At 45.4% G+C, this 15,946-nt stretch overlaps 1 protein-coding gene across 1 annotated transcript in view; it reads right to left on the reverse strand.

Moving 5' to 3' along the window:
- The window catches only part of PITPNM3 (PITPNM family member 3), a 92,866-nt gene that overhangs the window by 28,392 nt on the left and 48,528 nt on the right, over positions 1-15,946 (reverse strand). Inside the window, exon 4 of the mRNA XM_049782172.1 lies at positions 9,713-9,760. Within this exon, the coding sequence (XP_049638129.1) occupies positions 9,713-9,760 (48 nt within the window). The remainder of the gene's footprint in view (positions 1-9,712; positions 9,761-15,946) is intronic.

Below are 15,946 nucleotides of genomic sequence, written 5' to 3' on the forward strand. Positions count from 1 at the left end.
GTTCCCTGGGAACAGGCAGGTTAATGAGAAAATATAAAAAGGAAAAGATGCCTGTGAAAGGAAAGAATAAACATGATACGTGATAAATGAGTTATAATCATGCATTTTTTGTTAGAACTTAACTCCACTTTCCTACTCCCAGTGCATTAGTAGGAATGTATTTGGAATGTTCAAACTTGTGAAATGTTCAAACTTGATGAACCAGAAATCTGATAGCACATGCCTTCAAGAATTGCTCAAGCCCCCAGGTGATATTTGCAATGTAGCAAACACATAGGGCATTAACCGAGTTCAGTCACCTGGCCCAAGGTGCCAAAAGTCTGAGGAATGAACAGAACCTCTCAGCCTCAGTCTGCAAGTATGTTCAAAGTAAGGAACAGGCATCTCTGCCCTGCCTCTGCAGCTCAGGACCTGTTAAATGAAACCAATGGAATGTTTCAGACAGTAATCAAGGTGGGGAGGGGAATGAACCTGGAGAGGGCAGACTTAAAGAGACATGGTCTCCTACAGGTCTCTGTAGAATCACATTTGGATCATGGAACAGAGAGAAGGCAGGATGCAAAGGACAAGGCAGCTTCTAAAGAATCTCAATCATCGGCATAACTTAGGAAATTTTCTCAATAGTTCAGGATTAACCCATATAGGCCTGAAAGCAAGAAACCTCCTTTGTAAGGTTATTCAAGCAAGTTATGTCAGAAGCCACTTAGCTAGGAAGCTGAACAGGAACATCCTCCAGACTAGAGGATCTAGAGGCTAATGGCCCTCCTTGCCTTTGATCCAATTGTGTCAGCTTGCATTGGTATGAATAATGAGGCCAAACCTTATGTGCCAGTTCACCTCCCTCCACAGATGTTTCCCCAGATAAGATCTGGATCTGGCAGGGCCTGGGCCCCCGTTCCTGCCTCTAGAAAGCAAATTGCTCCCCCACCAAGGAAATGGAAATAACTCCAAAGATCAACTCCTCTTGGAGGAAACTCAGTTCAGATCAGGATGTCATCCTCTTGAATCAGGCCTAAATGTTTCCAAATATACAGCCCAGACAGAGCCTCCTGCTAACACACAGTATTACCAAAGGGCTGGGTGCACCCACCGAGCCCCCCTCCAGCAGAGAATACAGTCTTCAGATAATATGCCCCACACTTCTTTTCACTCAGTCTTTGAACTCTTTCATTTATCATGAGAGATAGGTTCTTTGCCCCATTGCAGAGAAGAATATTATGTCTTGATTACATGAAACGATTGATCTCTGGATGTTAGGAAATGAGACGGAGTTTGAACTCTGATCTCTGGCCAAGGGCTTTCATTCTCCATAAGCATCACCCTACAAAGGCAAGGACCAGCAAAGAGGAGTTCTTATGATTAGCAAGTACCAGCAGCTTGTAATGATTCCAGGCTGGAAGGGAAAGGGAAAAAGAGGCTGTTAAGAAAAGAAGGAGTTTGTTCTGAACTTTGGGCCCTCCCCCAAGGAACTGCACTTAAGCCTGTCCAAGCTCTACTTGGAAAGGCACACACAAAGGAATTCAGCAGCAAGTTTAAGCTTTGCCCTCTATCTGCAACTCCTTCAGATTGAATGTGGATTCCATACAGAAACTGAGAATGACTCTTTGGTCGGGGAGGAGAGTCTGGGCCATACCCAGAAGCACTCAGGGGTTACTCTTGGTTCTGAGCTCAAAAATTACTCGTGGCAGGTTAGGGAATTATATGGGATGCCAGGGATCAAACCTGAGTCAGCTGCATGCAAGGCAAATGCCCTACCTGCCATGCTATCACTCTGGCCTGAGAATGACTCTTAAAACACATGGAAGGTACCCAAACCTGGAACTAGAGAAGTATATATTGAAATGACTCTAGGGCCCAGAGAGCTAGCACAGCGGCGTTTGCCTTGCAAGCAGCCGATCCAGGACCAAAGGTGGTTGGTTCGAATCCCAGTGTCCCATATGGTCCCCCGTGCCTGCCAGGAGCTATTTCTGAGCAGACAGCCAGGAGTAACCCTTGAGCACCGCCAGGTGTGGCCCAAAAACCGGGAAAAAAAAAAGATGGTTTTCCATATAAAAAAAAAAAAAGAAATGACTCTAAAACATCCTTCAGCACATTTTAGATGAGCAATTATCTATAAAAAAAAAAAGTCCCCTCTTCACTAAGTGTCAGTCAAAGTGGAAACCAATTGCTCCTGGAGGGCAATTTGGCAACACCACTCAGAGGGCCAAATGCCCTTGACCCAGCATTTCCAGTTCATGTGCAAAATGACTTCCATGTAACTCTAATCTTTGGCCACTAATAATTCAGACAAAAGAGATCTTTTGTCTGGCCAGAGTGACAGTACAGCAGATAGGGCACTTGCCTAGCACTTGGTCAACCCTTTTTTGATCCCTGCCATCCCATATGGTTCCTCAAGCCTGCCAGAGTAATCCTGATTGCAGAGCAAGATATAACGCATGAACATCACCAAATGTGGCCCAAAACCAAAGAAAGAGAAAGGGAGATAATTTGACTCATGCAATGAATATGAAGCACCATTGCAAAGGATGATAAGATAATCAAGAGATAATCTCAGCTAATGTATGGAATACACTGCCTATTTCCATCTGTGTGGTGACATATACAAAAATATATAAATGAATATGCATGAATATGTTCATATATGTGGATTCTATCTCTGGAATGGTCTATAAGAAGCTAGTCAAAATCATTGCTCCTGTAACAGGTGGACTGAAGGCTGGGAGGAGACATATCTGTCTTTGGTACATTTTGAACTTTATACCATACACATATGCCATATACTCAAAAGACAAGTTAAAAATAATGCTATTTAAAGGGCATGTCGCAGGCTGCTTTTCCTGAGATTATAATTTATATTTTCTTCTGTACTCTGGCTTTGGGGTTTGTGGCAGAACTTCCTGGCCTTTCTTTCAAAACTTCTTTTTTTTTTTTTAGGAGAAAAGTATTTAAGGAAAGGGAGGTTCTCTAACACATTAAAGAGATCTCTGAGTCCTCCACATGCTGGGGTAATGAGGAAACAAGTCACCAGCCTCTTGGGGCACTATTCTGAGGGGTATGACATGCTACCTTCAGGCAGTAGCCAGATATGGACCTCATGGACACATACAGGCTTTCTTATACCTGTGAGTAAAATCCCTCTGCCAGGTCCCCCATCCCATCTCCTCCCCCATTTAATAATCCTTTTTCTGTTAAAACTGACTGAACCACATGCAGGATTCCAACTAAGCTCCCAGAATCCCAGAACCATCCCCTTTCTCCCTTCTGGATCCTCCCATCCTGGTCAAGGCCCATATAGTTAGCTGATAAGGCCTCCTTTTGTGCCCCTTTCCCTCTCTACCTCCTCTCTCACTGTGCTCCTGTCACCCACTGTCTACCTCTCTAGTTCAAACCAGACCTACACCCCATCAGTTGTCTTTAAACAGTGTCCAGTTCTCCTCTCCATGCCCCCCTAGTTTGTTCCTGTACCCAGATAGTTCCAAGAGCAGCTTCTCTGTTCCTTCCTCCATAGCTTGTGGCTTCCTCCCAACACATTTCCCACCCCCACCTACCACCCCCCAAAGCACCTTGTCTTCTCTGTCTGGATGAATCCTTGCCTTATAAGTCCTGTTGTATGGTTATTAGATTTATGTCTTCCCCTCCCCCAGGTCTCAGACTGTAAGATCCTTCAAGGCAGGGACTGGTGTTCTTTTTGCCTTTTTACCCCAGATATCTCCCAGATAGACCTGGAATATAAAGGAAGCTCATGAAGTTTCTTTCAAAAGGATGAAGGTAGAAATGTCTTGCCATTTTCTATACTCTCTCAATATTGGAAGCTGTCTGCTAATCAAAGCAGACCCTGCATACACTCAATTATCCTTCCCTTACCTAGAGACAGGAGTGCCTTAACAGACACACTGACACACGCAAATGTGATTGCACAGGTGCGTGCCATGCACACCCCTCGCCAAGCGCAGACATACGCATACAGACGCATGAAAAGCACTCCGAAGGCAGACGTCTGCCACCCTGAGCTCATTAAAGCAGCTAAATATAGCCCGACTGCAGCTGTGCTCAGCATGCTGCCCACACAGGCCAGGAAAAGATGCCAGTCCCCAGGAGGAGGGGCAAGGAGGCCAGTTAAGGCCAGAGCCCCCTGCACCTCTCCATGTGGAGGACAGCTGCAGAACTGAGGGTGCCCAGGAGGGGAGCCCCTTGGACCATCCCAGTGCTTTTCCTTTGGACACTGACTCCAGGGAGCAGGATGTGAGGCTGAACCACAACACCACTATCACCACCCTTTGCCCACCCACACAGATGCTTTCACAGCTGATGAGGCTAGAAGCCAGGCACAGACTGGGGGCAGGGTTGGTGATGGGGCCCTCTCTGCTGGCAATGGGAGTGCAGGTTCAGGAAAGATCAGGGCTGAAATGGGCTGGACCAGAATCAGGTCGGGGTATGGGGATGAGAGGAAGCTCAGGGTTCCACTGGCCCCCAAGCTCTAAGAGAAGGCTTAGTGGGGACAGAGCCTCCCACCCTGCATATGAGACTGGGCACTGGCTATGGGAAAGGCACCTACAGTCATAGAGGGTCACTGTCACAGCACAAGGATCAACTAAAAGAGTCCGAGAGTGAAGCCCTATCTGGCATTCTGTACCCTCTCCAAAAGGAAATGAGACATGCAGAGCCTATCCAACCACACTTCCCTGCCCTGTAGACCCTAAGCCCCAAGTTTGGGGGGTCGTCTGGAGGAAGCAATTATGTGATACAAGACACAAAGGGGTATCCCTCAGGTATGTGGAGCACAGCAGAAAGGCAAAGATGCAAGAAAATGGGGCTAAGACCAGACAGGAGACAGAGGAAGAGAAGGAAAACAAGCTCTGGATATGAGGCCTCCTCAAAAGTTTTTCAATTTGAGCTTTCTCATGATGTAATTGTATTTCCTTTTAGTTTTCAGAAAGTTCCACAGGTGAAGTTGTGCCTGTAGGCTCTCTTCTGCATGCCAGATCTCGCATACTGTGGGGCTGCTCAGGTGGGCTACTGGCCAACAAGGATGGTCACATGCCTCACTGGCTGAACCCACAGTCCTTCCATGGTGCTATACCTATGGGTAACCCCAGCAGGAAGGGATGGGAAACTCCCTGGTCTCAGCACTGGGCTAGAGACATAGATCAAAGGGACCAGCTCTAGGTACCTGGAGTGATTCCTACCATTTGCTGTGTCCCCTCCATGGGAATCAGTGGAATATCCATTACCTTATGAGAAAAGTCTGCTTAGAATCTACATGTCAGTTAGAAAAGCCCTGATAGAGCTGGTGGGAAAGAGAGCTGTAACAAGGCAAATGGCATCCCATTTTGGAGAGGAAACACTGGGACAGGGTCAGGGCTCCAAAAGACCCAGTATTCTTGGGAATAGGTGTCTCACTCTGGAGAAAGGACTCGCGTGGGGGAGACTAGAGGCCATGAGGCTAAGATGAAAGAGGGTGAGTTGTCCCCAGAACAGGCAGAATGTGACCCAGAGAAAGTATGCAGTGGAAAGGAGCCAAGGCACTGGAGGACTCTGTGGAGGCAAGACCAACACTCACAGACACCTAAACTGCTCTGCTAAATGGGACAAACAGAAAGGCTCTAGGTCTCTGGCTCAGTTCGTGGGAATTGATACTCTGCATGGTAGAAAGAAGAGGAATGAGGATCATCGCAAGAGAGAATCACGCCCAATCCCATGCAAGGCAGTCTAGAAGTGCTGTCAGTAGCTGCAAGATGTAGGATCAGAAGAATATGGTGGTACAAAGAGACACTCAAAGGGAACAGGAGACAAAGAGGTAGCAGCAGGAAACAGGGCATTACAATGCCTGTGGGTAAAGACTCCACACACAGAGAGATGGGAGCTTGGCCACACAAGAGCAGGGCAGCACTGAGCCAGCAGGAGGTCTCAAACCTGCTGCCCCAGGCTCCCCAGGTTGCCTCAAGTCCAGAAGGAGCACAGATGCCAGCTCAACTGTGAAATTCAAACTGGAGCTGCCTGGCAGACAAAAAGGAGGGAGGATTCCAGAACAGCACTCCTGTCTTGTACCCAGGCTAGGCCTCACCCCTCACACCTACACATAAACTGAAAGGCTTCCTCTCAACCCCATGGTCAGCATGGAAAACAAAGGACCCAGAGTCATGGAGAATTGCTTCTGTGACCATGACAACTGAGGAAACCACAGGCCAGAGAGTGAAAGACCACATGGAACATGAGGAGTATCCAGTTCCCCCCATCTTTCAGGCACCCTGTACATTATGACCCAGTTTTGAGGCTCCATCAAAAGTAAAGATCAGTGTGCATTTCCTGTGTGCAAGGGATGGTTAATAGCATCTAGTATGTTCTCTCTGTTCACCCAGAGGCTTTTGAAAACACGCATTGGACATCTATGAGTGAGTGAGGTTCAGAGATGCTAGGAAACATCAAGTGCCAAAGTGGCCCAGAAAGTGAATGGAGAATTTGGGCTTCAAGCCTGGGTCTCAGCTCAGTCTCAAACCTAAAAGCCCCAAGATTTTCTAGACCATTAGTATACCTCCCGTGGTATTTGGATGAGATTTCAAAACCCAAGAGGAGAAGTCCTAAAGATAGTATTGTGGGTAGGGCACTTACTTTGCACACAGCCTACCTAGGTTCAATCCCCAGCCTCCCATATCAATCCATGAACACTGCCAGGAGCGATTTCTGAGTGCAGAATCAGGAGTAACTACTGAGCATCAATGGGTGTGCCATCCCCCCAAAAAAGTCCCCAGAGGAGATAATAAGAGAGATAGTACAAAAAGCTGACCCAGGTTCAATCCCTGACATCCCACATAGTCACCCAAAACCTCTAGGAGTAATTCCTGAGTTCAGAACCAAGAGTAACTCCTGAACATCGCAGGGTGTGACCCAAAAACCAAAAAGAGTGAGAGAGATGGAACAAGATTTATAGCTCTCTATACATAGAGAGAAGTATATTAAATAAAACACTTTATAAGTGCCAGACACTTCTACTGTTTTTATTCGAACTTTTGCCAACTTGGGTTAAAAATAAACAAATTGGGTGGCTGGAGAGATAATACACAGGTACTAATCTGGTTTAATCCCAGACAATAGGGTTTCCTAGCCCATAGGATTTCCTGAGCCCTACCAAGAATGATTTTAGGAATAAGCCCTGAGCACCACCAAACTGTATCAAAAAAAAAAAAGGGCCCGGAGATAGCACAGCAGCGTTTGCCTTGCAAGCAGCCGATCCAGGACCAAAGGTGGTTGGTTCGAAACCCGGTGTCCCATATGGTCCCCTGTGCCTGCCAGGAGCTATTTCTGAGCAGACAGCCAGGAGTAACCCCTGAGCACCGCCGGGTGAGGCCCCAAAACCAAAAAAAAAAAAAAAAAAAAGCAATAGAACAGTGGGTAGGATGTTTGATTTGCATATGGCCAATCTAGGTTCAATCCCCACAACCCCTAATTCCCACCATGTGTGATCATTAAGTACAGAGCTAAGAGTCAGTCCCAAGCATCATTTTATATGACCTTAAAAAAAGAAAAAGAAAATAAAAATTAAATATAAAGGTAATAAAAATAAATTGAAGCCAACTTGCTTGAAGATAAGCGAGGATTCCCTCAGAATGGGTGCAATGCTGGGTGCATCCCTGGAGATCCCCATAGACTACTGTGATGACCCAGGAAGTTTCTAGCACTAGGCCCCAAACAAGAAGCACCACTTGGGAGGTCCAAAACCATAAATAAAAATAAGCAAATCTACACCAATGCCTACCTTCATTGCAAAAACAAACATGTGAATGTTGGTATTCACCTCAGGGGCTCATGAAGAAATCATAGCAGGCAGCAAGGGGAAGACATCACAGACTGGCAGTTTTCTGACTGTCAGAAATGCTAAATGGTGCTCAGGACATGTCCATACAAATAAATGCCCTGTGCTTCCCCCTGGCAGGTCACCAAGATGACTACGATCATACGGAGGACACAGCAACCATCTAAGAGCCTCACTCCTGCTGGAAACTAGAGCCATGGTTTGAAACTAGGGAGACTTAGATTCTCTTTGAGCATGTGTTCTACTCAGTCATGTTCTGAAGACACTGGGTTTCTGATGGGCTCCATGGTGCCTGTGGTCTGGTGCCTGGGAGCTGAGGCTCACAGGTGCCTGTAATGGGTGTAGTGTTCTCACTCTGAGACATGTTCCTGACATCCCTATATCAATTGCACCATTATTTTTATATTTTGACACTTGGAGGGTGGGTATCTCATTGACTAGGGAGAAATTGACCCTCCAGGGACAGTCATTAACTCATTCTTTGAGAAAAAAGGTTCTCTCCTAGGCCTTTCATTTGAAAAGCAACCACCCAGCCTCCTTTAGCACCTTGCAGAAACTGTATCTTCCACCCTAATTTACCCAGGATTGGGTACCCAACAATGAGAGATCATCCTCCCCATCCAATGACCTTTCACAGGATTTAGACCACACAGACCTGCCCCATTTGCCACTGCTGGCTTCCTTTCCATGGACTAAACTCCTGAGTCTGCTCTCCTGCACTCTGTGTGCCTCTCACAAGAGCCTGGGGCTGGTCCCAAAGTCCTGCATGGTGTGCTGTTCCCCCAACTATCTTCTTTCAGTGGACTTGATCTTGGCTTTGTGGCATCATTCAGTCACCCCCTTAAGTCTAAATTCCTAGTGGTTATACAATGCCCATTCAGGCTGAACAGGGTTCCTTACATTTCTCCAGAATTTCCTGTGCCTGGGTGGGCCTGGTAGAGTTACCCTGCTTCCCCTCAACTCCCAAGGGCTTTTTCTATGAATCTTCATCTAGTGTTAGAAACTTGAAGGCTTCTGAAGATCTGGGCATCTACTCAGGGTGGAAGAGATGGTGAGCAGACACACACAGGATTGTAGCTGAGAGAAGGGGGAACTTGCAGGAAGGCTTGAGCCTAGGGAGTGGAGGTGGGCAGAGTAGGCTGAGGCCCCCAGACCCAGACAGAGAGGAAAGTTCTGAGCATGCATTTTCCAGATATCAAAACTCCTCTTCAGACCCAACCTCATATGATACTTATTTCTTCCAGTCAGTCATGATCACTATAGACCACTAGGAGCAACATCCTGGGGCTACCAGGTCAGCAAATCAACAAAAACGAAGTCCAGTTGTAGGCTCCTCATCTAAGAGGAGAACCTAAAGAAACTCTAGAGAGGCCTGGATGAGAGAAGACAAAAGGTGCTCGCTTCAGCAGCACATATACTAAAACTGGAGAGAGGACAAAAGTTGGGCAGTCAGGCCTGAACAGGAGCCCTCTGTGACAGGTTAGTAGTGCCATAGCCCCAAACCCAGCTTCAAATGAGGAGCCTCTCTCACCTAGGTCACCAGTGATGCTCCTGAAAGCTATGTCTAGACAAGACTCAGAAAGGCTTGCAGCCCACTGCTGTTCTCCTTTCCCTCTGCCCACTGGCAAAGATCCACAGGCCTCTATGGTCCCTCTGTTTTTCTGAGCTCATTTTACCAGATCTGTCACCTCTAGATCCTCCCTCCAGTTCTCATTCTAAGGACTCAGGCCCTTGAGTTGGTGTAGCAGGGAGTGGGCCCTGCCTACTGGCATGTCAGATATAAAAAGTCTTCCACTCTCTGGACTCTGAGTGGACAAGAGAGGCCCCACATCCAAAAGATCATGGAGCACTCAAAACTACATAGGAAAAGACTGCTGCTTAACTTAACCAAGCTTAACTCACGCTGCTTCTCCTGGAGGATGCTGGATGTACACTGTGCAGCTCCTTCTCCTATGGAAAAAGGAAAAAAACATGAGCAGACTCCCACTAATGCTTCTACTGCTTCTGCAAGTCTAGTCAAGCTACATCCTGTGCCCTGCCCCACTGTCACACTTAGCAACTCCACTGCCTACCTGGGGACAGATGGCCTCTCCCTCAGCCTGCTGCCCTAGTGCCTGTCTCCTCCCAACTTCTGCACATTTGCTTCCTAGCGTCTCCATTTTAGATACTTTCTCTCTTCTCTGATATCAGCACTGAGCCCCATATATGCACCCACAACTGCCGACTCTCAGTATTCTCCTAAGTTCTTTCTTAGAGTCTCCTGCTGCCTCTTGGATGTCAGATCTGGATGCTTCTAGAGCAGTGGTCAGCAACCTGCGGCTCGCGAGCCACATTTGGCTCTTTACACTTTTAATTTGGCTCTTCTGTGTGCCGGGCGACCGCTTCATGACTCTGCTCCTAGCCTCTGTCAGTGCGTGCCCTGTGTGGCTCTCAAAATAAATTTCGATCATGGTTTTGGCGAGATTTGGCTCCGTTGAAAAAAAAGGTTGTCGACCACTGTTCTAGACCACACACATCAACTGTGACCACAGTGAGGATCCTGAAACCAGCCCCCTTTCTGCCATGTCTCCAAAAATATCCCTTTCTCCTGAAGCTTGAGATCCAGCCCTTGTCCTTTCCTTCCTTGCCCCTTTTTCCAGTTGCCACCAAGTTTGGTATGTCACTTCGTCACCTCCTAACCACATGCTCTTAATTCTTTAGATGAAGTTCTGCATAGAAAGGATGTCAGCCTGTGATGTACATGGTGGGTCCCTAAGCCTGGTTCTCCATCTGTATAAATTTGCATGAATCAAACAAACACACACACATACACACACACACATACCTCCAACCATCTCCCTGGACTACTGAAAGAATCTTTCACTTATTTTTTTGATATAGCTTCAAAAGTAAAGCAAGCTGAAAAACACTATGCTTCCTCATGATCCTGTACTGAAATAAAATACTCCTTGTCCCATTTTCTGGAGTTCCTACCCATCTTTTTCTCCTGTACATATTGTAGGGGTGAGGGAAGGGACTCATTGAGATCCTCTCAGTTTTCTGTAGGCAGAGATTCTGCCATTTATTTCTGTTCACAAGGAATAGCTCAAACCAGGTCCTAAAAGGCATCAATTACGACAAAGAAGCACAAGTAATTCTCCAATAGTTCTAAAACCTCTGATTTCTACTACTATGTAATATTCTGTTGAGGGTTAGAGCTTGGTTGACTTCAGAATTATCCCATTAGTGGAAGTTTCTATTTTCACTAGACTAGTGACTACTACAATGAACCTCTTTGTGTTTGAAAGCCTTTTGTGCTTTTCTAATAATTTTCTACAATACAGGCAGAGAACTCCTGGCCAAAGGGTGGGATCTTTGTAAGATTCCTGATGTCCACTACCTAGTTGCTTCCTGGAAAGGGCCTTCTGTAATACCACCTCAGCAGAAGTCTCTGCCATTCCCACAAATACCACTTCCTGACACTTTGACTGATCTGCTTCTAGTGATGCTAAGTTCATCTTTCTAATACAGGCCTTCCATATAATACCCTTCAGATTCTCCCTGCACCCTATTCTGAGCCAGGTCCCTGCAAAGCTGCTTCAAAACCCACTCCCCAGGTTTCCCAGCCCTCCTGCCCTGTGTTAACTGCTTCTGCCTCAGGCTAGTGTGAAGGACAGAGGCCTCTGTGAACATTCTTCCTGCACAACCTGACCTTTCTCCAAGGCTGGCTAGAGACCACACAGCAGCCCCCTTTCCACAAAGCCTCCTATAATCCCCTAGAAGGCAGCTTTGGGGGCCCCAAATCAGGGCAGGGACAACCTCGGCCAAGACTATCCTCCTTCGGAAAGTCTCTTCCAGTATACCCACCTGACTGGAAGGTGAGAAAAAGTCTAGGCCTGAGCCCCAGGAGCTAGGAAGCTTCTGATACCCACCATGAGGGAGGTCCAAAATTCTTAGTTCACTGGACCCATCAAGTCAGTAAGCAGTTCTGCCTGTGGCCCCACCCCCACCCCCCCAGTCCACACAGGAGCTGAGCTGAGGGGAGCCCCTGGCTATGATCCTAAACATGGCTATGCTGCTCTGTTTTGTTTTTTTGAGGTCTGGGTATTCACACACTGATTCGGTTTTCATCCCCAGTACCCCACATAGCCCCTCAGGCCCCACTAAGAGTCATTCCTGGTAAGCTCTGAGCACTGTCAGGTGTGGTTCAGAACAACAACAAAAAACATTTTTTTTTTTTTTTGGTCACATCCAGTAATGCTCAGGGGTTACTCCTGGATATGCACTCAGAAACTACTCCTGGTTTGGGAGACCATATGGGATGCCAAGGGGATAAATCCGTCCTAGGTTAGCACGTGCAAGGTAGACACTCTACTGATTGTGCTAGTGCCAAAACAACAAAAAAAATTAATTAAAAAATAAATTTGGTATTCAGGGGCCAGAGTGATAGTACAGTGATAGAGCTAATGCCTTGTACACAATCTACCTGGGTTCAATCTCAAGTATCCCATATGATCTCCAGAACCAATCAGGAGTAATTCCTGAGTGCAGATCCAGGAGTAAGCCCTGCACACTGATGGGTGTGGCCTCCACCCCGAAAAAAAAAATTAGGAGATGGCTCTGCCATCAGAGGTACTTGCTCTCCAGACTGGGGGACTCACATTAAAACCTCACAATAGTCCCCCAATCTCTCCAGCTGTGACTCAGGAAACCAAGCATCACAGAGTAGAGAATCACTGCATCTCTGGAACCATCTGTCAAGTTGGCATAGCCTGGAGGGACTTCCTGGTCCCTGAGAACTACTTTGAAGGCAACCCCTCCCAATTTTGTTTAATTTGGTTTCTTTTTTTGTTTGTTTGTTTTTGTTTTTGTTTTTGGGTCACACCCGGCGGTGCTCAGGGGTTACTCCTGGCTGTCTGCTCAGAAATAGCTCCTGGCAGGCACGGGGGACCATATGGGACACCGGGATTCGAACCAACCACCTTAGGTCCTGAATCAGCTGCTTGCAAGGCAAACACCGCTGTGCTATCTCTCCAGGCCCACATTAAAACTTCTTATAATGAGTACTGTAGTGGGAGTCCATGGCTTTCAAACCCATTCTGCACCTGTTTCTGTAGATGAAAGCATTAGAACATTATTACAGACATCTATAAAGGGCAGTTGATTGGGTACCTGCTCAGTCTAACCAGCTGTGTCCATTCTTAATGGGAGAGTTTAACCCATTGACATTTAAGGAAACAACAAAAAGGGCTATTGTGTCATTATATTATGTAGGGTTGTTATTGTTGTTGTTGTTGTTGTTACAATTGGGGATTTGTAATTGTTCTTTGAGTAATTTAGGGTCTGTTTGGTTAGCACAAATATTGCAAGTTCTTTTTTGTCTGAGAATGTTTTTAACACTCCCTCCCATGTAAATGAGAGTTTCGATGGGTAGTGGACTCAAAATTGAGTTTCTTTCATTCAGTAGTTTGAATATGTCATTCCACTCTTTTCTTGCCTGGATTGTTTCAAATGGAAATCTGTTTTGATTCTTCCCTTGTTTACTTTATAGTTGAGGGTTTTTTTTCTCTCTTACTGCTTTTAAAGAGTCTATCTCTCTCTCTTTGTTTTCTGCCATTTGGATTTCTAAATGTTTTGTTGCTCTGTTAGGGTCTATTTTGTTTGGCACTCTTTTTGCCTCTTGGATTTGTAGGGAAACCTCTTTCGCAAGGGTGGGGAAGTTCTCTGCTATTATCTCCCTCACTACTTGCTCTTCCCCTTTCCCATTTTCTTCCTTTTCTGGAACTTCTATAATTTGAAGATTATTTCTCTTGTCATTTTTTATTAAATACCTTACATTTTTTCCAGGGTTTTGTCTCCTCTTTTTTTTTGACTTCTTTCTCACTGCTGGCTTGTAATTCGTATTCAAGTTTGTCTATGTGATTCTCCACCTTTTTTTAAATATAATTTTTATTTTAATTATAGTGGCTTACATACCATTCACAGTAATATTCCAGGTACATATTTACATTGAGTCAGGGGAATTCCCACCACTGAATTTTCCTCCCACATCGGCTCCCATCCTGCCTCCCATATCCCCCACTCTCCCCCCAGGGGCTGCTAGAATGTGTGTCCCTTCTTTGTCTAGTTTATTACTTAGTGGTCTTATAACTGTTTGGTCTTGGTGCCTCCATTACTTCCCCCTCTAATTGGGAGGTGGGACTAGAAAGTTCAAGTTATGTGGTTTTGTTTGAAGAAGAGAAAAATAATATAATGGGGTAAAAATTGACTACGCCGACTATGAGCAGAGTCATTCTAGAGGCTCTCATCCTTGGTTTGAGGGACAAAGGGAAAAAAAAGAAGGTGAAACACCACAACAGTTCAAAAAGAGGAATCAAATAAGATATCCAGTGAGCACTGCAGCAATAAAAATATGCACCACATAGTTGCCATGGTTCAGAGATAGGAAATATGACAAGGCGCAAAAAGGAAGAGAAAAGAAGAAAGAAAAAATAAATATATAACTAAAGAAATGGACAATTACTTCAATATCCACCCCAAAACAAAGAAATCAACAAAAACTAGATTTAAAAAAAAGGAGTATTTAGTGGGTTTTTTTGTGTCCCCCCCCTGCATAGGCACAGTAAATATTGGGGTCATCCAAAACAGGAATCCCCTTGGCCTAAGAGATACAGGGTTTCTCTACCCTTGGAATATATTGTCATGGGATTATCTAGACTCCTTTCACATTCATTTACTCTCCCCTTGGTGTTTTTGTGGCGTATGGAAGACTTCTGCTCCAATCTGGATGATAAAAACAGACCTCTAAATCTAGAGGTCTCAGTCTGTGCACAGGTCAAGGAGTGGAATTTATGATAAAGACTTTCTTTGTGATTTTAGAAGTTCTGTTTCCTCGATGTCATTTTAATTTGTCTTCTGTGATTAGTGGTCTTGGCCCTTGCGCTGAAACTCAGATGGAGCCTGGGATATCGTCTTTCGTTATGTTTCCAGAAGACCCATTCAGTTGCAATTGCCTCAGTCAGGTCTCTGGAATTAGAGGTCACGATTGTTGTGCAGGACGTAGACCAAACCCTAGACTAGGGCTTTCTTGTTGGTCCCAGAATACATACTATCCGGTCATGGTTCTATCAGCCAGTCATCTGTAGATCACGTTCTTGGCTTTTGCACGGCCCATAGTGTGATAAGTCTTCTGATTTTGTTTTATCGTTAGTTGGTAAGATAGGATAACCTGTTCTTATATCCACTTGTTCCCAATTTCCTCGTTGTCAGGATTCATATTAGAACCGGCACATGTTGGAGTTCAAGTAGTATTCAGAATGTCCCAGACGGGCTTTGGTTCCTGTAGCTGTTGTGAAGAACTGTGTTGTTTCTATGTCTGGAGTTCAGGATTCAAGTCTGGACGGTCAGTGTCTAATGTCCTGGAGTCTAAGATGATTCTCCACCTTTTATGGCTTGCTAACATGTTTTTAGTTCCTTCAGTTCCATTTGTATGGATTCTCTCTTCTTAAAGAGTTCTTCTTTGAGTTGGTTGAATTGTTCATAGATTTCTTCATTTACAGGGTAGTGACTCCTTGATTTCCATCACTAAACCATTGTGTTGATTTGATTGTAGGTCCTCATCTCTAAGGTCCAGGCATTTGGGTGGACTTGGGAAATTTTCCAGGATTTCTCTCTATATCCCTCACAGTAGATGTCTTCTTTAGCCTCCCCATTGATCTTTGCATTTAGTGGTTTGGAATGATGGATTATCAGGGTGTTTAAGAAAGGGATCTATTAAATTGTTTGTATGAAATGTGGCTCAAGGTATATATTCTTAAAGGTTATTTTTCTAAACTAGCAAGGTTGCCTAAGTATAATAAAAATATTGCATACTAGTTTTATTGATTTGTTCACCTGGTCTTTGAACTGTATACTTTACTTTTTCCTTTCTTTTTTTGCTTTTCGGCCAACACCCGGCGGGGTTACTCCTGGCTATACATTCAGAAATCACTCCTGGCTTGGGGAACCATATGGGACACCGGGGGATTGAACCTCCATCTGTCCTAGGTTAGCACGTGCAAGGCAAATGCCATACTGCTTGCACCCCTGCTCTGGCCCTGAGCTGTATATTTTCTAAGAGAAAGAAGTGCTATATCCAATTGGCCAGAAAGTCTGTGA

The sequence above is a fragment of the Suncus etruscus genome, chromosome 1 (genome assembly GCF_024139225.1).
Source record: "Suncus etruscus isolate mSunEtr1 chromosome 1, mSunEtr1.pri.cur, whole genome shotgun sequence".
Taxonomy (NCBI): domain Eukaryota; kingdom Metazoa; phylum Chordata; class Mammalia; order Eulipotyphla; family Soricidae; genus Suncus; species Suncus etruscus.